The 22,946-nt window shown below is 35.5% G+C and overlaps 1 protein-coding gene across 4 annotated transcripts in view; it reads left to right on the top strand.

Moving 5' to 3' along the window:
• Window positions 1-4,159: 4,159 nt before the first annotated feature.
• Window positions 4,160-22,946, top strand: part of LOC150087114 (ankyrin repeat and death domain-containing protein 1A-like) — a 104,506-nt gene continuing 85,719 nt past the window's right edge. Inside the window, exons 1-2 of one of the 4 annotated variants that reach the window (XM_090371819.1) lie at window positions 4,160-4,546; window positions 12,763-12,861. In XM_090371819.1, coding sequence (XP_090227945.1) covers window positions 12,820-12,861 — 42 coding nt within the window. In that variant the 5' untranslated portion in view covers window positions 4,160-4,546; window positions 12,763-12,819. Of the gene's footprint in view, window positions 4,674-4,854; window positions 5,075-12,762; window positions 12,862-22,946 lie in introns of those variants that run through there. The other 3 variants (XM_090371817.1, XM_090371818.1, XM_090371816.1) reach the window with 3 other exon arrangements.

Below are 22,946 nucleotides of genomic sequence, written 5' to 3'. Positions count from 1 at the left end.
ACTAAGTACTACAGGTTCTAATACCTCTCATGTTTGGGGTTTTCATTAAAAAAAACAAAATGCCTTATAAATTGTTCAAAATCATACATTATCAAATAGCACTTCGATTTTCTTCTTGTCAATTATTAAATTACTTCAAATATATTATTTATTATTAGCCATAAGGTACAAGGAAGCCTGAGGCTTATGCTGCACCAGCCAAAAAAAAAAAAAAAAAAAAATTCCCCAGTTACCCCTGTGTGTGTGTATGTGAGAGAGAGAGAGAGAGAGAGAGAGAGAGAGAGAGAGAGAGAGAGAGAGAGAGAGAGAGAGAGAGAGCATCACCAAGAAAGAGAAGAATGATGATATCCAGCTCAGGACCCTGGGTTTGCCAAGCCCATACTCACCAGATGTGAGCCAAGTCAAGTAGAGAAAAAGCAGTATTGTTTTCAAGCATGTGTAGATGCATATGCTGGTATGTTCCCCTATATTTTCTAATTCAGAAAATAAAGTAGGTTTGTATTTTTAGTTTTGTCCAGTCTGACTTCAATTTTATTACATGATGGAAAAAACATCGATATTACTGACTATTTCAACGCTGGAAAAAACAAAGTACCACAAAGATAAAATTCTTTAGTTATAAATGATGCTAGCACAGTTGTCTTTTATTTTTTATTGAAATAATCTTCCTACAATTTTAATATATTGCAATTTAAGTGTTCATCAAAAATAAATATTTTTTTCCTGTTTTTTTTTTTTTCAATAAAGGCTTAGTAAAAAAAATTTACTCAAATTTTGATCTTTTTTCTGGAGTAACGTTATCCATGCCGTCCAACTTTCTTTTTCTAACAATGTAAAGATTGGTAATATTGCACTGATTGAAGTGCATTATGTATTGTGAGTTTCCTTGGTCATCATATCCACTAGTCACACCAACTGCTTGACTAGGCAGTCCAACTGCTTGGCTAGACGCTCCAACTGCTTGGCTAGGCGCTCCAACTGCTTGGCTAGGCGCTCCAACTGCTTGGCTAGGTACTCCAACTGCTTGGCTAGGCACTCCAACTGCTTGGCTAGGCACTTCAACTGCTTGGCTAGGCACTCCAACTGCTTGGGTAGGTACTCCAACTGGTTGGCTAGGGACTCCAACTGCTTGGCTAGGCACTCGAACTGCTTGGCTAGGCGTTCCAACTGCTTGGCTAGGCGCTCCAACTGCTTGGCTAGGCAGTCCAACTGCTTGGCTAGGCACTCCAACTGCTTGGCTAGGCACTCCAACTGCTTGGCTAGGGACTCCAACTGCTTGGCTAGGCACTCGAACTGCTTGGCTAGGCGCTCCAACTGCTTGGCTAGGCGCTCCAACTGCTTGGCTAGGCAGTCCAACTGCTTGGCTAGACGCTCCAACTGCTTGGCTAGTAGGCCCATGATCTTCTTCAGAAGGTACCCGATCGTTTTTATTACGAAAGAAAAATGCCGAAAGTCTTTGGAACAAATATTTCATCTTGTATAATGAATTTATGCTAACTATATCCTAAACATCAATTTTGGGATCTGTCTCTGAAGATCAATTTTTGCATCTGACTATAATTCAATATTATTCGATTTTCAGTGTTAAAGTCCGTTAAACTTTTCATTCTTATATTTCACGTATATTGTTATGCCAACTCTAAAGAACAGTTGTTGCCAATAATTCCCGCTAGACGCATGCTCAATCTGCTAATTAAATAAAAAAATAAATTTTCTGTTTATACTCCGGCACGACAACCAAGTCAGTAGATTTTACAATAAATCGTCTATACAAATATTTATCGTATTTAGTAGTCAGCGTATTTTTTAGCGGGAAGAGTATAAATGTTTAGCATTTTATATATTTTGGCAATGTAACATTTAAATTAAGAAATATTTATTTAACAAATATTAAATTAATTGTTCAAGTAATTATTTAATTAACAATAAAAATATTTCGTAATTGAAATGTTTTATCGATATACATTGTAAATATAGTAGGGATATCATATTTCATAGTTTTTTTTTTTTTTTTTTTATAAAGCGAAGAATCGGTTTTATATTATTCTGGAATTTTCCTGAGGAGAACCCCAACAATTTTAGGTAGTTACGCCCGCGGTCAAACGACTTGACCGTTGGGTCATAGCTTTAATTGTTGAATCAAATCTAAAAATGTGGGAAAAATTCTAATGACGCCTTTTTTTGAAACCGCGAAGAAATGGCATTGAATAATTTTTATTCGTCGTATTTGATTGGCTTCCAAGAAATGCGATCCGAATTACCGACATAACATTAAGTCATTTAAAAACTTTCAAACATATTAAATCAGTAGAAGAACCATTTTCACCTAATAGATCAGGCAACCAATCTAAATTAAATTTTCCCACTAAGAATTTAGAAACAGTGGAAGCTGAAGCAAAGTTAAGTTTGTTTGTGCTCACTCGTCAATACTGGCAATAGACCACCTTGGTGAATTATGTAAGAATGCATTCCAAGATCAAACAGCCAAAACTTTAAAAATTCATCGAACAAAATGCAACGGCGTTATAAAATATATCCTACACCCCCCACTTTCAGAAAGATTTATTATAGTCAGTGCTCAATGGCTTTTCAAATTATAGTTTGTTACTAGATGAATCAAACGATATTAGTGTAACAAAACTATTAGGTATTGCAATTGTGTATTATGATGAGCAATTCGATAAAAGAGTTTCTACATTCTTAGCTCTTGTAGAATTAGATCAATGTAACGCTGAAAATATTTCAAATTCAATTAAAATAACGCTGGAAAATTTTAAACTTCCTTTAAATAAATTTTCTGTTTATACTCCGGGACGACCAAACGGCCAGAGGAGTTTACAAGATACACAGAATACAAGAAACAGTACCGTATTCAGCAGTCACGGGCTTGAACCCCGGTCACTCAAGGCACGTGTACTTATGCACCCGCGCGCCTGACCATTAGGCTACGGCATCAGAGTCAGTCTGTTTTCAGTATCATTTAATCTACCTTCCATAATTATAATATACCAAAAATAATATGAAGAATTAGCTGAAACGATTTAAACCAGAATTTAAATAATTTGTGGGCATTGGGACAGATAATCATAGCGTTATGATTGGAGTTAATAACAGCGTTTATACACATTTGAAGTCCGATGTACCGAAATTGATATTAATTAAATGCGTATGTCATTCTTTGCAATTAGCAGTATCTCATGCAACCCGTGAAACATTCCCTAGAATGTCTAGAATTCATGATCGCTGAAACTTATAATTGGTTTAGTAAATCCACTAGCTGACAAAATCAATTCAAATATTTATACAGTGCCATAAACGATGGTGCAGATCCGAAAAAGATAGTTCATTCGTGTCAAACAAGGTGATTATCCATTGAAGTTGCTATAACAAGAATTTTAGAACAGTATATTAAAATAAAAGCCCATTTTGAAATAACTCGTTTGACTGACAAACGTTATACTGCACAGCTTCTTTATTCAATGTTCAAAGATGAAAGTAATTTAGCGTATATTTTATTTTTAAAACCTATCTTATCTGAAGTACAAAGAGTAAACAAATCTTTTGAATCAAATTGAAAAAAAATGAGCAACAGTATATAAACATTACTCTTGTTAAATGGGAAAACATCAACAATACAATGAAGTTTTGGTCAGAAGTTTAGAAATATCCAGATGCAAGTGGTGAAAATCCATTTAAAGAAATTAGCCAATTTGCACTGGGTATTTTAATTTTGCCATTATCCAATGCAGATGTGGAAAGAATATTCAGCAACTTAAATCTAGTTGCGGGCTCAAAAGAGTTGAAGAGTGTTGTAAAAATTGTTTTATCTGAAGAAGTGCTTCGAAAAATAGGTACACAAGAAGCATATGACGAAGGAGATATTGAATTTCGAAATTAATTTAGATTTTTAGATATTGATTTTATATTAAAAACAGAATAAATAACTATTTATTTGTTTGTTTTTATTCACTACAAAGTACAAACAAATGAAAATTTTAAAAATTTGGCGGGTTAAGTGTTAAAAATAGCGGATTTTGAGTATGCGGCTAGCGGGAAATATTATTAAATGAGAAGTAACGCGTGCTGTATTTTAAGGAATTTTCTATACTCTCGTGATGCTCTTTGGGACACGTGGGAATCTCAGATGTGAGATATTCCAAGCCGAGGAAAGGTGAAAGGGAAGTTTTGCGTTTAGGATGTTGAGATTAGTGTTGTGTCGAAACCATTCGATAATGAGGGCTTCATATCGGAGAATTTTGTGGCTGGTTTTAAGTCTTATAATGATGATAGTGGAGTCAATTAAAGGATTGTGGGTTTTTGCATGAATTGTGAGTTCTGTGCTAGCTTGGGTTGAACTTTCAAAGCTGGTACATATAAGGGAAATATCAGTACCTGTAAACACACGGCGAAATTGTCCGGCAAGTTCATTATGGTATGGGAGGATGATGCGTATATTTGCGTTGGTGGTGGGTTTACTTTTGTCGATGGAAATAGTGTGTTGAATCAGTTGGGTTGGGTAGTTCCTAGCTGAAAATTTTTCTGTGAGGTATTGAAGTTCGTTGATTAAGTCATTTTGTGAGGTGCTGTATTTGAGGGCATTATGTATTTGGTTGTATAGAACCGCTTTTTTTGTACAGAGAGGGTGGTGCGAAGCAAAATGTAGGTATTTGCCTGTATGTGTATTTTTTCTGAAGATCTTTGTGCCTAGTTGGGTACCTGTTTTGTAAACAGTAAGGTTGAGAAAATTTATTTGGTTGTTGGTTTCAATTTCAAGAGTGAGTTTTAACCTATCATGTATTGAATTAAATTTTAAAAAGAGATTGTCTGTAGTGGACTTATTGCCTATTATGAGTATGTCATCAGCGTAACGGGTGTATAATTTTATTTCTGGGGGGGAAGGGTTGTAGGATTTGGTTCTCTATTGTGGCTAGGTAAATTTGTGACGGGGGGGGGCGAGATACATAAACCCATAGGTAAACCGAATATTGGATGGAAAATTTTATTATTGAATCTGAAATATCGGGCGTCTAGTAAAAGTGAAGTGAGTTCAAAGATGCTATTAATAGAAAGAGAGGTACGTTTAGTCAAAGTGTTATCTGTTGTTAAGAATTTCTGTAAAGTGTATGGGATATGCACGTTAGTATATAGAGATTATGTCAAATGATGCTAGGATATCTCCATCAGAAATTGTGGTATTGCTTATTTTCTGAAAGGCTTGATTGGTGTTTCTGATTTTGAATTCTGAGAATCTGGTAAGAGGGGATATAATTTTAACTAAGTAGGTGGATAGATTTGCAAAAGCTGACTTAATGAAAGAGATAATTGGTCTTAATGGGTGGCCAGGTTTGTGTAGTTTGGTGATACCAAACATATGAGGAAGGATATTGTTGCGGATTCCTATCTGTTGCAGTGTGTATAAACTGATTTCTTTATTTTTCTGAGTTTTCTTAATATTAGATCTAGTTTATTTTTAAGTTTAGTGATATTATGATCGTTATCAATTTTGTGTTTTTGTCGGTTAAATTTTGTTCCATTTTCTGAGTGTAAGTATCACTTTCTCCTCTGCCAGTGGTTACTGTTAATCTATTAGTCCTTGTATCCCCCCCCCCAATCTAGCAGTTTTCCGACCCACCTAACACTGCCTCGATAGCATCAGCAAACATTCTTGCACCCTTTCTATTTAAGTGTATCCCATCCCTGTAGAAGCAGTCTCTCCTGTTAACAAGTACAGACCAGGCTGAAAAAAATTCTACCCCTTGAGCCTTGCACAATCTTTCCAGGGCCGAATTGATCGACAGGGCTCTCATCATATACTCCCTCCTATCGTGTCTGGGCAGAATTGCAGCCACTTTCAAATTCAACCCTAATTCATGGCTTTTTTTCATCAGTGACCTGTACTTGTTAAGTAATTCCGCCAGTCTCCTACTCTTAATATCATTAGTGCCAACGTGTACAACTATATCACCTTCTTTTGTGGCAATGTATTCAATTTCTTAACGTGTCTGTTTTTTATTTCTGAGGCCTGTGCTTCATGTCACAAATCTATAGAAGTCTTCAATACAGACCAATCGTTAGGATGCAGATAATTTTTTAATTTGTCACGAAGTTTCCTAACTTGGGTAAGGTATTTTTGTTTATTAGAATACCGAGATCTTAAGGCAAGTTTAACTATATGATGTGATGTGGCGAGTGCTAGTTGCTTAACACCTAAAATTTTATGATTTAAATTGATCCTGGCAAACTTTGGAATGATGTTGTTTTGAAGGCAGTACTTTAGAAAAGGAATATGGTAACTTTGGGCCAGTTATCTTAGTGTTAATCTAATGTAATTTTGTACCAAGGTATTCAGAAGATACCCCATAATTGTGTGTATCGATAGGTTATACCTGGAGAGAAATTAAGTGAATGAAATAGTCAATGGTTATACTTTAAAGATACCGAATTTAAAATTGTAGCCATGCCAATACGGAAATTACATACTATCCTGAACAATCACTCAGTCCTTTCCTCATTCGCAACACAAATAAATGACCCAGCATACAACATTTCTTGCGGTGATCAACTCGTCTTATCAGGGGGGCGCCTCCATAGCCAGGTGGGAAGGAGCAGCAGTGCGTAGCACACGCTTCTTGATTAGACCGGGGTTCGAGCCCATCACCACAAAATATGGAGGATGCAGAAAGGTCAGGGAATGACCACCACGTATCCCTGGAGCAATATGGCCTTAGTTGCTAATGCTCCTAAAAACCAAATAATAAACAAACAAGTCACCTTCCTCAAGTTAATCTATAATTGTAAATTCTTTGCTCACTGCTCAAATTTTTTGATGGGTGTGGTAGTATTAAATTTTCAGTCAGTCCAAATTTGGAAGGAAGAGGTCTATTTAATGGTAAATTAAGTTGTTTCATTAGCAATTCTTTCAAAATTTGAATTTTTAAAAATGTTCAAATCAAATCACCATCATTATTATTATTATTATTATTATTAGTCATATGGTACAAGAAAGCCTAAAGCTTATGCTGCACTAGCCAAAAAAACATTTGAGTTACCCTGAGAGAGAGAGAGAGAGTGAGAGTGCGCGTGTCAAAAGTAGAAGGGAATCACCAAGAAAGAGAAGAATGATAATATCCAGTTCAGGACCCTGGGTGTGCTAATCCCATACTCACCAGATGTGAGCCCCTGGGGTCAAGTCCATAAGCCCTAGTGTCTATTGCAGTGAAACAGTTCTGTGTATTGATTTCTGTGTCACAGTATCAAATTTTGCGATTTTTTTCACTAATTAACATTAAAAGTTCATCAAAACTCTGTATCGATATTCTGTAAAATAAAAAAACTTCTCGGGAAACTTCCTATGTGTTTCAAACATAACATAAAACTGTCCTATTTTTAATCTATTTGAATTTGCTGGATGAATCCACTATCATCATTTTCTCTTTCTACTCGCAATCAACTATATGCATAAATATGCAGTACATCGAACTTGGACAACAACATCCTCTTGAAACTGAGACTAGAAAAAGTGAGTCACTGGTGGTATCCAATTCAGCATTAGAAATGCCCCTTCTAGTTTGAAATGAATCAAACATTAGAAGCGCTAAGTGTAGTTTGCTGTTTTACAGACGTTCACAATTCCAGCTGATGCTGGCACTTTAAATGTCCATCTAGTATAGCCCTTGCACATAAAAAAACTGCTACAAATTGGAGCAGTGTGGCATTAAGAGCAAGTTACTGCTATGGATAAGGGGATGGTTGAATGGGAGAAGACATAAATCAATGAATATTGTCTTTGTGGACTAATGTTATAAGTGGAGTCCCCCAGGGTGGTTCTGGGCACATTGTTTTCTATATTTATTAATAATATTGATAAAGGTATATCAGGCTTAATTTCCATGGTGGCAGGGTAGCTAATAACAGTAATCAATGTATGCTACTGTAACAAGTTCTAAAAATTATGTAGAGGGCTGAGAAATTGCAGCTGAAGTTAAACATTTAACAAATGCAAGGTATTGGATATGGGTAGTAGTAATCATAGAGTAATGTACCAGCTATGTGGTACTACAATCAGAGTGATGGAAAATGAAAAAAACCTGAGGGGGTAATAGTGCAGTGAGAGATGAAGTTTTTCTTTTTATGACAAGATTTTGGCGCATTATAGCCATAGTTGCTGATGCGCCAATAAAACTCAACCAAACAAACAAACAACAGAGATGAAGTTCTCTGAGAGTGCAGACAGGCTGCCAGGATAGCTCATGGGGTTTGTCAGTGATATACAGGAATTTTGCTAGCAGGGATAAGGTAATTATCCTATTGTAAATGGCAATTGTTAGGCTGCATCTTGAGTACTGCATACAGGCCTTGAGGCTTCATTTTAGGGAGGGATGTAGAGCTCCTCTAACATGTGCACAGAGAGACAATGAAGTTGGTGAGGGGAACAAAAAGGTGCTCTTACTAAGAAAGACTTCACTTCTGCAAATTGCAACATCTAGAGACTAGGCACCTGTAAGGTGATCTGATTGAGGTTTTTAAGGCTTTGAATGGCTTGAGCAGACTCAGTGCTGATAGGATTTTTCTCTTGCTCAGATTATGCATATGAGGGAACATAAATTCAAATTGAAGAAGGATGGTTGCAGGACAGATGTGTAAAGTAGTAGTAGTAGTAACATGGCATGTGATGCAAGAAAGCAAGCATATGAGCTTATGCAGCATCAGAAAAAAAAAAATTCACACAACCATTCCCTCTAAATGTTTGTCCAGTTCCTCCTTAAATTTATTTAACCTATCAACTTCCACAATGACAGATTTCCAGCAATTAACTACCCACTGGCTAAAGGCAAATTTCTGCACATCTATTCTACATCTGTCTTTCCTCAATTTGAATTTATGCCCCCTTAGGTTCATAATCTGAACAAGTGGAAGAATCCCATCTACCTTCTGGCTAAAGGTTTGGCTTTAGCCAGCAGGTAGTTGATTGTTGGAACAAACTTCCAGCTGTTGTTGTAAATATTAGTAATTTGAATGAATTCAAGGAAGAACTAGACAAACTCTTGGAGGGGATGGACAGGTGATCTGGGGTGTTTTTATTTATTATTATTTTATTTTTTTTTTTTTTTTTTTTTGTTGATGCACTATAAACTTGCTTTCTTTCATCATTTGAGGGTATCACTTTCTCTTATTGTCTCTCTAACGTGCTGCTGTAGAAAGCAGTCATCCAATAATTTACACAGTAGTAAAACAATCATCAATTTACTCACACAATAGTAACTTTTTTGTCTTACTACTGTGTGAGTGAACAACCCACAAGACATCCTGATTTACAACTACAGCCTGTGTAGTTGTTCATTATACTTATCACAGTCATTTGGCCTTTAGCAGACTTCAGTTCTCATTTTAGTTTTTCCAGTCCTTATGGCATACCAAACTTTTGTAGTATTCCTGGTTCACATTTGAACATGCAGGACAAATTCATCACAAACAGTCTTTTGAAACAAAAAATACCCTCATTGCTGAGATTGCCTTGTTGTTTTTGAACTTTGGAGATAAGTCTTCCATTGTGAGTACTGGCCCATTGTTTCCTGGTCTTAGCCATACACCCACAATTCATCACTGGAAGAAACAAAGTGTGGGTCAGCAGCAGCACATTGACAAAGATCCTGACATGCAAAAACTCACCAGTCTCTCTGAGGATGCAAGCCACAACCTCTGCTGAAATGTGGCTCTTTTCCAAATTTGTGTTAAAATTGATTGACATGTCTCAAAAGTAGGGTTTTTTTCCCTACCTGAATGGCATTCTAGAAGTTATAAAGAAATAAAAAAAAAATCATATGCTTAAAGAAAAAAATTATTTATTATTACTAATGCCTTTGGTGCATTGTGCGTCAGAGTTAAGCCAGATTTAAGACACTTAATTAATAATTAAAATGCTTAATAAAACCATGTCTTATTCAGGGCCATCATGCAGCTATTGACATAAAAAGAAATTGCAATAAGAAATATAATAACATGCTTTTACTGTAGAAATATTTATAAGAATGAAATATTAATAAATAATAACTATTAAATTAGTTTTGTCCAGTTTAGTATGCTTTTGTAATTTGAAATGTCATTTAGTGCTTATGACATTTAAAAGCGTCAAAATGTGTACTGTTCATTTTGTAAGTACAATATTATTGAATTATCAAATAAAGGAAAAGGTAGCTTTATTAACACATTGCAACAAAGAAACAAGAGTGCAGGATGAGTGGCAAAAGTAACAAGTGACCAAAATGATAATTTTTTTTCTTGATATCTCAGAAAAAAAGTCACTCAAAACTGTGTAAGACTTTGTAAAAAACCCCCCAATTTTAAAATTTGGCTCATATAGCATCATGATTTTCTAAAAAAAATTCCTGGAGGGGACCCCCAGCCCTCCCTCTTTTCTAGGGGGACTTCCTCAGCATTACAGAAGTTTATATTTTACAAAAAGTCCTGCCATAAGAAATACCAGTTTCACTAATAACTTATTAGATACTTAAACATCAATTACACCTAATCAGATCATGAGCATGACTATGAATCTGGTCTTTAAAGTTGAAGAGCAGCCAGAGCAACCATCTTCAACAGACAAGCAGCCATCTTTAAACTTTTTGAACCACCGAAAAGTATTCGAATGACATGTAGCATCTTCTCCATAAGCTGTTTTTAAATGTTTCAGGGGTTTCTTTTGCACTTTTCCCTCATTTGAAACAAAATTTAATGCAGATTCACTGCTGAATAAAATCATTTATTTTAGTATGGGTCAGCAGTAGCAACATCTTGCTTCTGACCCACACTGACTAAATATATAAACACTTTCTATTCAACTGACTGCAGATAAATGGGTGATCATATGTTGCTGTCTAGATGAATCACCAAATGTATTTAGATAAGTTTCAACTTGCTACAATGCACAATTTCAAGATATAAAGTCAGCTGCAAACTTTTTTTTTGATCCCACTTCATATATATAACAAAATTAAAATAGGCCTGCCATTCTGCTAATAATATTAGAATGGCAAAGCAAAGTAAAAGTGAATGCACAGATAACCAGTTTTGCTAGCCTATTCTGAATTTATGCATTTTAATTTTGCTACTATGCTTTTATAGTTTATTCTTTTATTGTATTAGGTATTATATTATATGACTTATTCGTGTTTATTTTTCAGTGCGCGCATGCACACACGCACACAGTTCACCAACATGTATTGGCAAGTATTGTTAATTCTAGGGGTCATATGACAGGCAGATGGCAGTATCAATTAAAAGTGTGGGCAATAGGCAAGCCCATTTACCTGATACCAGAGGGAGTAGGACGTCCAAAATCAGTTGTTGGAATCATCATATGCCAGCAGAAAGTAATGCCACCTTTCATCTGAACTCCAGTAGGACACTATTAATAATCTCATGAGTACGTAGACAGTTGAAATAAATAGTAAGAAGAAATCATTAAGGTACTCTTAATGAGCTGCCTTGGGAGACAGTTAATACAACCAAGATAAGTGACTGGAATAACTGCCATCAGAAAAATACTTCAAAGAATGGATTATTATGGTTGTATAGCTGTTCAAAAGCAAAGATGCCTATCAACAACGTAGATCACTGTCTGGTTTAGTGCAGAGAATGGAAGTATTGGACATGACAGCACTGGCAGAATGTGGAGTTATGAATCATACTACCCAGTTAGGCATCATACCTGGGTAGTAACATATTCCCAAAGAGTAGTTTCACACAGATTGTATTGCACCAACAATGATGTTTGGTGGACCTGTTATTCATGATATTGTCATCAACATAACTGTGAATGCAGTTCTCTGTTGTGCTATTCTGAACAATTCTGCCTTACCTGCATCATGCCAATTCCCTGGATGGGGATGCATTTGTATCATCAGTGCTCCCTATCACAAAGCACCATCAGTACAACAGCAGTTTGAGCATAACCTGCTATTTTCGGCCCAGAGATCAGGTCTAAATCCATTGAACACCTTTGGAATGTTTTAGACAGCTGAGACCAGAACAGGCCATTCTAGTTCAAGCAGAGAACTAACCACATCCTCATGGGAGAAGTAGAGAAAGATTCCCATCTTTACATATAAAAAGTTGAAATTGTCCCCCAGAAGGTTACTGATGTCATTAAAGCCCACAGGTGTTATATCTGTTATTAAAATTTATTTTTTTTCTAACTGAATATTTTTTTCATTTCCTGTTCCAATACATGATGGAGAATATTATTATTCTAATTTTAATTAGAATAATACTATTATTCTAATTCTAATATTACTATTAGAATACAGCATTGATACCAAACAGTGCATATTTAACTAAAAACACATAACATTTTTAAGCTTTACTACAAGCTATCTTGGTACCCTCTGATGAATATTGTGATGCCCTTGTTTTGTAAAATATTATATGCCAGGATAAAACAATGCTGGTTGTTAGTAAATGCACTGGGTTAGGAATAAAAATATAATAGTAGTTTCCAGTCAGAAAAAATCATGTATATTAGTCTAATAATTGGAGTAATGTGTTATAAATTGTATTTGGAAATAAATTGCTTTTAATTGTATGCAAGCAACTAGATTACAAACTTAATCATTTTTGCATATTAATATCCAAAAACACCAACAGTTTTTTTTGGATATTAATATGCAAAAAGAAAAACCAACAGTTTTTTTCTTTTTTTTACAATATTGAATGTTTAGGATTCAGTTTATTGAATAATATCAGTAATGATGATAATATTTTTAGGGTGGAAGAAAAGCTTTGTACATTGCTGCAAGAGGTAGCTATACAGCTATTGTTGATATGTTGATAAGAGTAGAGAGAGAACAAAATCGAAAAGAGTTGGTAAATATGAAATCTTTTATTATCAGATATATATCATTTTCTAAAAACAAGCACCACGTAAAAGTCAAAAAGTGATTAAATGAGTGCAGCTGCATTTAACCAACTCCAGCTTGCTTATTCTTTATCTGGGAATCTCCTCCTTTTCATAGTTCAGACACTTGATAATTATATGAATTTTAAGATTATAAGACTATTTTAAGATGTTTTTACTGAATATTAAGTCAGTAATATTAGAATTATAACATTAGAATTTTATCACACGCCTGACCTAAACAGGGATGCTAATCTTGAGTATTGGATCTTGAGTATTTTGATAACAGTTTTTGATTTTATATGATTAACATTTTATGACAGTCATATACATTTCAAATGAAAAGATTATAATGCATGGTATAGGAACACCTTTTTGCCTAGGAAAAAAAAAAAACTGATGTCACTGTTATCATTGCAAATGATTTTTATGGGTGAAAAAAAAAAAAAAAAAAAAGAGTTGTTGGATGTTGGTTTTATATGGGTTTTATCAGCATTTTAGGCCATATTTCAGCAGCATATTATGTCTGTTCATAGACCAATTTGCATGTTGTCGTACTGAAAAACCCTAAATAATTGAAGAGGCCTTTAAGAATTCCTTCAGCTGTCAAGAGGATTTGAACTCAGGGCTCTTAAAATAAGTAACAAGCAGCAAAACTACTGACATGAAATATGAAAAAAGCAATTAAATACGTTGGACAAACAATAGACGTGAAACACTGGAAAGTGTTCCTGATGATTTACATCCGCTAAAGGCCTGATAAAAAAGTTCATTATAATTGAGGGTATAAGCCAATGTGCAATAAAGGAGATTTGTCTCCTTTTTTTTTTTTTTTTTGAATAGCAAAGTCAAAAGATTTTATTGCTGTTTGTTATTCTGAATTGCACTAAAATTTGGTTTCCACACAGGCTAAATTCCCACAGATTCTATTAAAGGGGAAAAATTCTCACATAAACACAAATCTGGGGGAAATATTGGAATCATTGGTTAAAGAAGCATTGCAGGATCATCTAGACAAGACTGCAGTAATAATTCAGACAGCATGATTTTGTCAAGGGGACGTCTTGCCTGACCAATTTGATTGGATACTGTGATGTAGTCACAAAGGAACTGGACGTAAAAAATAATTTTGATATGTGGAATTTGTAAGTTGAATTTCAGGAAAGCTTTTGATACTGTTGCACATGGAAGACTGCTGTACAAATTGGAGCAGTATGGCATTAAGGGAAAGTTGCTACAATGGATAAAAGGATGATTGAGTCGGAGAAGACAGAGTGGTAATCAATGGACACTGCTCTTTGTGGACAATGTTATTAGTGGAGTCCCCCAGGGTTTGGTGTTGGGCCCATTGTTGTTTTGTATATTTATCAGTGATATTGATGAAGGCTTAATGTTGAAATTTACAGATGATACAAAAGTTGGCAGGGTTTTTAATGACAGTATGCTACTGCAAAGGGGCACCTCCGTAGCCAGGTGGGAAGGAGCAGCAGAGCATAGCGCTTCTTGATTAGACCGGGGTTCGAGCCCATCACCACCAAATATGTAGGATGCAGAAAGGTCAGGGAATAACCACCGCATATCTCGGAGCAATATAGCCTTAGTTGCTAATGCTCCTAAAAATCAAAATAACAAGCTACTGCAACAGGATCTGGAAATGTTGGGCTGAGAAGTGGCAATTGAAGTTTAACATTGACAAATGCAAAATACTGCATATGGGGGTAGCAGTAACCCCAGAGAAATGTGCCAACTGGGTGGTGTTACACTCAGGTAGTGGAGAATGAAAAAGACCTGGGGGTAATTGTGCAGTCAGATATGATGTTTTCTGATCAGTGCAGACTGGCTTCCAGAGCAGGTCATGGGGTCTTGTCAGTGATATACAAGAATTTTGCTAGCAGGGATAAGGAGGTGATTATCTCCTTATATAAGGCAATGGTCAGCACAACTTGAGTACTGCATACAGGTCTGGAGGTTTCATTTTAGGAAGGATATAGAGTTTCTAGATTGAGTACAGAGAAGGAAACAAGACTGGTGAGGGGAACAAAAGGATGTCTTATGAAGGAAGGCTTACATTCTGCAAATTGCAGCATCCAGATACTAGGCACCTGTGAGGTGATCTGATCAAGGCATTTAAGGTCTTGAATGGTTTGAACAGGCTCAATGCTGATGGAATTCTTCCTCTTGCTCAGATTACAAATCTCAGGGGATATAAACTGAAATTTTGGAAAGGCAGTTGTAGAATAGATGTGCAGAAATTTGCCTTTAGCTAGAGAGTAGTTGATTGCTGGAACAAACTACCATCTGTCGTTGTGGAAGTTGATACCTTAAATAAATTCAAGGAAGAAGTGGAGAAACTTTTGGAGAAAATGGATGGGTGCATTGGAAATTTTTTTTTTTTTTTTTTTCTTTTTTTCTTTTTTTTTTCTGGCTGATGCTGTATAAACTTGCTTTCTTGCATCATATACCTCTGCTAATGTTAATGCTAAATCTGGAACATCTGTTTTATTCTGCATAGAGCAATCTAAATTGGTATCACCACTTTTTAAAAAGCATAAATTAACTTTTAGTGAATGAAAATAAAACATATACACTAAAAATTGACAAAGTGACCACTGTATATTGACCACCTGTCAAAAGTGACAAAATTGGCACTGTCAAAAGTGGACTCACAGCTCTCAGCGCGTGGTTCCACGTGCTGAGAGCCATGAGCCTGCTGATATTTAAGAATGTGCTGTACGATAAAACCTTACTGTTGAAAAAGGAGGCAGATGCCTTTGAAAGCTACGGTATAATTTTAGCACTTTTATCATCTAGTATTTTAATTTCATTGTTTTATTGTAAATATATTTTATTGTAAATAGTATCCTGCATTTTAATATTATATTTTATACATTGTAATTATTTATTCGATTAAACTTTATTTGTTCTATCTAGTCATTTCAATATTTTAAACAGTACAAAACCATAAATTTTAATACGGTTGGTGTATGACGGCATAATATGAGTATGAATTTTATGGTCCCCAGCAGAAAAAATGGGATCCTTGTACGTGGAGAAACTTGTAATATCACCTACCTGTGTGTTGTGTAATGTGACCACTTTGAATTGTTGTTTTGGTTTTTTCCAACTTGTTAAAGTTGGAAATCTTAGTGGATTAAAAATATAACTTTTTTGTCTTTTTTTGATAAATTTAATCAATTTTAGTATTAGTAGTGGCAAAATGATTTAAGGAAACAAGCTTATTCAGCATGTTTAAGCAAAAAAAAAAAAAAAAAAAAAAAATTTCACTTCATTTATCCTTCTCTTCCAATAATTTGTGATCCCTCTTTAAATTTCAAACTGCCCATCCCACAATACCAAATGGAAGGTTGTTCCAGTAATCAATTACTCTCTGACCAAAAGCAAATTTTCCATATTTACCTTGCAACCGTCCTTTTCCGATTTAAGTTTATCTTTTTGTGTATGTCTGTCTGGGTGTGCGTGTGTGTGTGTTCTCTGAGAAAGAGTAAAAATGCCATCAGTATTTAGTTTACTCCATCCTAAAGCCTTAAACATTTCAATCAGATCTCTCATTACCTAGTTTCCGCACTTGTTTCAACAGATTCACATTGTAAAATAAGGTTTCAGACGTATGTAATACTCAAGTGCAGCCTAATGTTGCTTTATGCAATAGGAAATCACCTCTTTTTCCTTGCTTGGCAAATTCCTGAATATCATTGGCAGAGCCCTATGATCTGTCCTAGCAGCCTGTCTGCACTACTCAGAACTTCATATCAAACTGTACAATAACCCATAGATCTTTTATCTTGAATGTCGTACTACACACATTTTTCAGATAAACTGAAAGAGAAATGGAGCAACATGATGCTTTTAAATAAATTAAAATAAGAACAGTTTTTTCATAAATTATATGGAAACATTTAATTGAAAATAATATGAAAAATCATCATTATGGAAACATTTAATTAGAGATAAAAATACAGTATAGAAAACCATATGCAATTTTAAATAGACTGAATTAGTAATAGTTACTGTTTTTAGGATACCAAATTGCATTTAAAAATATTCACGCTGAGTTATAATTATTGGTATTTTCAAGGTCACAGTAATTCTACTGAGTCAGCCATTTGGGTGTTTCCAGGAGATAAAAGAACTACAGCAGTGCCACCTGCTTATTCAGTGGTGACTAGAAATTCGGCATAAATTGCGTAAAATTATTAAATTGTGACATCACGAGGCAGCTTCATCACTGAATAAGAGCTACTCCATTTATATGGCTGCGGCACGTTTAGTAGATCGGCAGCTTAAATCCCAAGCCCGGATAAATGGTGAGGGTTAACATCAGGAAGGGCATCCGGTCGTAAAAACTATGCCAAAACCAATAGGTGTGTCCTGGTTAAGAAGTTAATCCAACTAGAGGAGAAGAGGAGGATGTAAAGTGTGAATTGGGAACATTGAATGCTGACCCCATATAACGTGGGAAAAGGCGAAGACAAAGAAGAAGAGTAATACAATTCAGTATTATTCATGATCTTCCCTAAGAGTTTCTCTCAACCATTAGTAGAAATGATAACTGCAGGTGCAGTAGTGGACATGTACAAGCAATGAGCCATATCTTTATTGTAGCAAAGCTCCCATTATGGAAGTGCATCTTTACCCACTGTTCCATTTCTTTTAATTCCTCGGTATAGCTTACTTCTCCTTTAGGAATAGTTGAATTAAAAACTGTGCGCTGAAGCAGTAGCCAAAATGCTAGGTAATTGAAAATAATTAACACTGAAAAGAAGGGTAGAAGTGACAAAACGTTTGGCAAACTATAGTGAAAGAAAAACTAAAGATGCTTTTTGGAATAAGCAAGGTCAACAATATCAAGAAAAGGAAATTAGAATATCCCAATCCCAAGCAGATTAAAAATTAAAACAATAGGTTTGTAGAAAAGCAAGAAAAACTAACAATGATGAAGTTAGAAGAGAAATTTAATATTTCAAAAAACAGTGAGGTGAATGAAATGAATTGCAACAAGTTGTAGTGAACCCCTATAAAGAAAGGTTTAGTGAAATAATTTTTGATTTTAGAAAAGCATTTTTAGTGTGACTTAGTATTATTAATATTAATAGTGGAAAATGATGCAAGAAAGAAAGATTATACAGCATTATGAAAGGGAGAAAAAAAAAAAAAACATAACAGCACTTCCCATATCACTTGCCCAACCCTTCCAATAGTTTCTCTAGTTCTTCCTTGAATTTAAACAAACTATTCACTTCCACAAAACTAGATGGAAGTTTGTTCCAACAATCAACAACCTGCTGTCTGAAAGAAAAGGTCCACACTTCTCTCAACAGTTCTCTGCTCCTCTCCTTTTACTCTTTTTTTCCAGTTTGGGACTCTTGCTTTTCCAACTCCACAGCCAACAACCACACCTAAAAGAAAAAACTCCCCCATTCTCTGTCCTCCCCTGTACATATATAGGTCCCCCTTTAACTGTATTGGTCCGGGTTAAAATTTTATTGAAGTGAGTTAGCACTCAGCGACTGTCACTTTCGGACACCTGACAAAACCAGAGGGTGACTAACGTCGGGGGGTGAGGGGAACTCCATATTTGTACGGGACTGTGTCTTCAAACTGAACAGAGGGCGTCAGACATAAAGTTCGCCCACTCCGACATACTGAATCTTCAAACAACAAATACTCCGTAAATGCTTGATTCGGATTACACCACACTTGTGATTCTTACGGGCATAGCTCCCCTTTTCTCGGCAAGTGTCGCATCTTTCTCGTTGTTTTCATAAACGATGCACTCCGACACTTACTTACTTTCATCGAATAAACGACCTCGAGCCATCAGCCAGCTGGTACCTAATGGTGATATAGGGTTTCACAGCTGTGGCATCGATTGCGTGAGCAAAAGCAAAGGGGCTTTCACAAGAAACGGCAGTTGTATCGAGAAAACATAGTCGTCACAGAGGTATAGGGCGACTGTTTTATATCTTTCTCTTTAGGGATGAATCACGATGAGTAAAAATGAATGCATTTTTACAATAGTCTGTGCAAGAAGCAGAATTCCATCAGCATTGACTTACTCGATGTTGCCTAGTCAGCAAATTCTGCAGTCTACAGAACTGAAGCCTTTCCTTGTAAGAGCATTCCCCATTTCTGCTCATTAATCTTAATGCTCTTCTACACCAGTTCTAATGATTCACATCCTGCTTAAAATGAGGCCTCCAGACCTGTATGCAGTACTCAAGGTGCAGCCTGGCACCTTGAGTACTGCATTACTTCTTTAACCAGTGACTCCATAATTTTCCATGGAATAGATTTCAAGCTAACAGATCTGTATTTACTTATCTCACCTTTTGATCTCCCTTTATGAATTGAGAACTCATGTAAACTGGATTCACTGTATTAGCTTTTATGTGCTTCATAAATAAGAGCATCACTCTTTCCCTCTCATGTCTTGTCTGTCCTTTTTGTACACATTGTACTCCCCATATTCAAATGCTGCTTCCTTATTATTATGATTATAAGCCATACAGTGCAAGGAAGCCTTAAGGCTTATGCTGCGCCAGCAAAAAAAAAAAAAAAAATTCCTGAGTTACCCTGAGAGAGAGAGAGAGAGAGAGAGAGAGAGAGAGAGAGAGAGAGAGAGAGAGAGAGAGAGAGATCCAGCTCAGGACCCTGGGTGTGTGTCTGAGTGATGCCATGCCTCTGATATTCCTACAACGTTCACATTTGATGACTTAACCAGGACTTGTAAATTTATCAAATTTATTTACTATGTTCCTAGCATTAGTGTACTTGTACATATACATGCACCTGTTTTTACTCTTGGTAACTACGTGAAATCTTAGACTTAGTGAGTTCGTGTTTCTAGTATTACCCAGTAAGGCATCACAACAAATGGTGACATTGAAAAATGTTTAAAATGTAAGGATAGGCTGAAAAATAATGCTCTTAACATATGACATTTGAAGGAAAAAGAGAAACAAAGAAGCATACTTGTATTTAAAAAAGATTTCTTAAATTTGATGTATCATTTTTCTATATCTCAATACATTTTTCCCGATGTTTAGGCCACTCACGTAAACTTCCTTTGACTGATAAGGCTGTTATCTCAATTGCTGCTTTAACTTCATCACTGAGTTCATATCTGTTGCCTTGGAGATGTGTTCTTTAAACCTTTGGAAACAAAAAAAATAGTTTGGGGCCAAATCTGGGCTATCAGGTGGATGCAGAACAACTTCAAATTCCAGTGATAAAAATCTTCCCAAAACTGTAATTTCAACCTGCAGTGGGGCTGTACTTTATTGCATTGAAGTATCATTGCCATATTTCAGGGTCTTACTCATTTGATCCCTCCCCTTTTTTTCTTTTGTCAAAATGTACTGGACTGAATTGATTGTAGTTGTTTTTTCTAAAAATTGAGTCTAACATTTTCAGCAAGCTGAAACACAATGACTCTATGTTGTTTGAACTATATGTGCTCAAAGTGCTTCTCTCTAAAACAATGTTACTTGTAAATGAAAAACCATGCAAAAACTACTGTGCACATAGTAGCTAGAAACTATTGGCTACATGGGAAACCTGGTTGCAACCTGCTGTGCCAACTAGGGCTGAGGTTATGAATTAAGAGAAGAGGCATTATTTTTTCAGTCTTAACAGTTAAATATTAAAATACAGGGTGTACAAAAAAATGCTTTATCGTTAATAAAAGTCCATACCTTTTGATCTGATATGAAAAAAAAAATATATAATTTTCACCATTACAAAGATGTGTTTGTAATGGCATCAAATCGAAAACACATACAAATACATGGAAAACTCATAAGAAAATGTGTTTTCCATGTACTCCAATAGATTTGTACAAGTGGTGACACAATAGGTCATAAAGCAAAATGGCTACTGTTAAAGAAAAAGCACAATATGTTTTGTGGCTTGCTGCTATAAATTCACTGATTCAATGTAATTATTACTTCGGTCACTCTTTGATCCCCCTTTGTGAATTGGGGGTATATTTGCACATCTCCAGTCAATGGGGCCATAATTATTAGAGCATCCAGAGATGCTCTCATAATTATTGCTAAGGGTTTTCTTACTTCCTTTGCTGTCTCCCTTAATATAACTGGATAGACATCCACCCCAGGTGCCTTTCTTATGTTTAACTTCAACAATTTCTCCTCCACTTTCCTCTCGGTTATTATAAAATCATTTAGCTCCCTGTTAGGGCTTGATAAACGTCTGGCCTCCACTTCCCTGCAGAATTCCTCATCTGTGAATGTAGGTGCAAAATACTCACTCAGTTTGTCAGCTACCTGAGCTGGGTCATCAACAGTCAAACCATTGATATCAAGTGGACTAATCTGATTCATCCCATTCCTTTTAGAGTTTACACAAGTAATGAAGTCTTTGCTGTTTTTCTTTGCATCTTTTCTCAAATATTTCTTGTAATCTGCCTTCGCTTGCCTAACTTTCTTTGTGACTTGATTACAGACTAGATAATATGTACCATAGGCTTCTGTGTCACCCGATAATTTATATGCGTCCCATGCATTTTTCTTCTCTGCTTTTATAGACAAGTTTAACTGTATACAGATAATTATAAATACAGCATCTACAAACAGTCATGTACAAAACAGTCAAAAAAGTCTATTCAATATCTATCAGAACATTAAGTTTTCAGAAATGTTTAATCTTCATTTCAATTATTTTTGAACATACACAGAACTCGTAGCAAGCATGCTAAAATATGTTCCTCTTTCAACCAAAATATTTTCTGCTAAGAGGGATACCATTTGAAGTACAATTTTTGGTTTGGTAATAAAATATTTAGTATCTGAAGAAACAGCAATATTTTCATAATCATCTTTAGCCATTAGGATCCACTGCAGGAGTTGGACTTATCCAACGTAATACACTTTGTGCCTTTCTCATCATGTAGATCCTCTCTTCTGTGGATTTCCTCTTGCTATTTTTTCTGGATCTTCTTCTGCCTCTTTTTAGTTCTCATGTCTGTTCTCTTGTCTTTTATGCTCACTTTTCTTCTGTTATTGCTACATGTCTAGCTTATGCCCATTTGTTTTCATATCTTTTAATATCCATTGTACAAATCTCCTTCCTTATCAATTCATTTCTCTTCCCATCCTTAATGGGCTACTTTGAGTATTATACTTTTCATTTTTTCTCATTTTTTCACTTTTTCATTTTTAATGGATTATTAAAAGCTTATTTATTGTTTTACTGTTCTATGTCCATGTCTGAGTTGTTGGAATGCATTTGCATAACTGCCAACTTTTTTTAAAAATCAATTTTAAAAAATTCTGCAAATTTCTTCTTAATTTTGTTAGCGAATACAGCTGTAATAAACACCTGAAAATAATTTGCTGTAATTGTTCAGTTAGCCAAAAAAGAGAACTTTATTCTACAGGTTTTTTCATTTCCAACATAATGCATATGATATGGCTCAAGAATGATGCCCAAGAATCAATAAAAATTAATAAAAGAGCTTAAAGTTTATTCAAAACTAATATCACTAAAGAAAATAAATTTATGGCATGGTATCTACTCTAACTTGCATCCCCTGTCAATAAATAGTAAAGACTACCTTCCTTGTCAATCACAGGGAAGACAGACTGATTAGTATTAGTAGCTGCCCATCCCATCCCATCCCGTCCCATCCATTAGCTTATCTAGTTTTCTTTCTTAAATTTATTCATACTATTCACTTCCACAACAACAGATGGAAGTTTGTTCCAACAATCAACTACACTCTGGCAGAAGGTACACCTCGGCCCATCTGTCCTGCAACCATACTTCCTCGGTTTGAATTTCTGTTCCTTCCCCCCCCCCATGTGTGTAGTCAGAACAATAGGAAATATATATCAGAATTAAGCTTGCCCAATCCATTCAAACCTTAAACACCTCAACCAGATCACCTCTCAGGTATCTAGTTTCCAGAAACTGAAATTTGCAGCACTGAAGCCTTTCTTAGCTAACAGCCTTTTGTTTCCCTTGCAAACCTTGTTACCCTTCTCTGTATCGAGCAGATTGACATCCTTCCTAA

The sequence above is a fragment of the Mastigoproctus giganteus genome, chromosome 4, assembly GCF_048544385.1.
Source record: "Mastigoproctus giganteus isolate SK-2022 chromosome 4, ASM4854438v1, whole genome shotgun sequence".
In the NCBI taxonomy this organism is placed as follows: domain Eukaryota; kingdom Metazoa; phylum Arthropoda; class Arachnida; order Uropygi; family Thelyphonidae; genus Mastigoproctus; species Mastigoproctus giganteus.
This window is presented reverse-complemented; position numbering and strand designations above follow the sequence as displayed.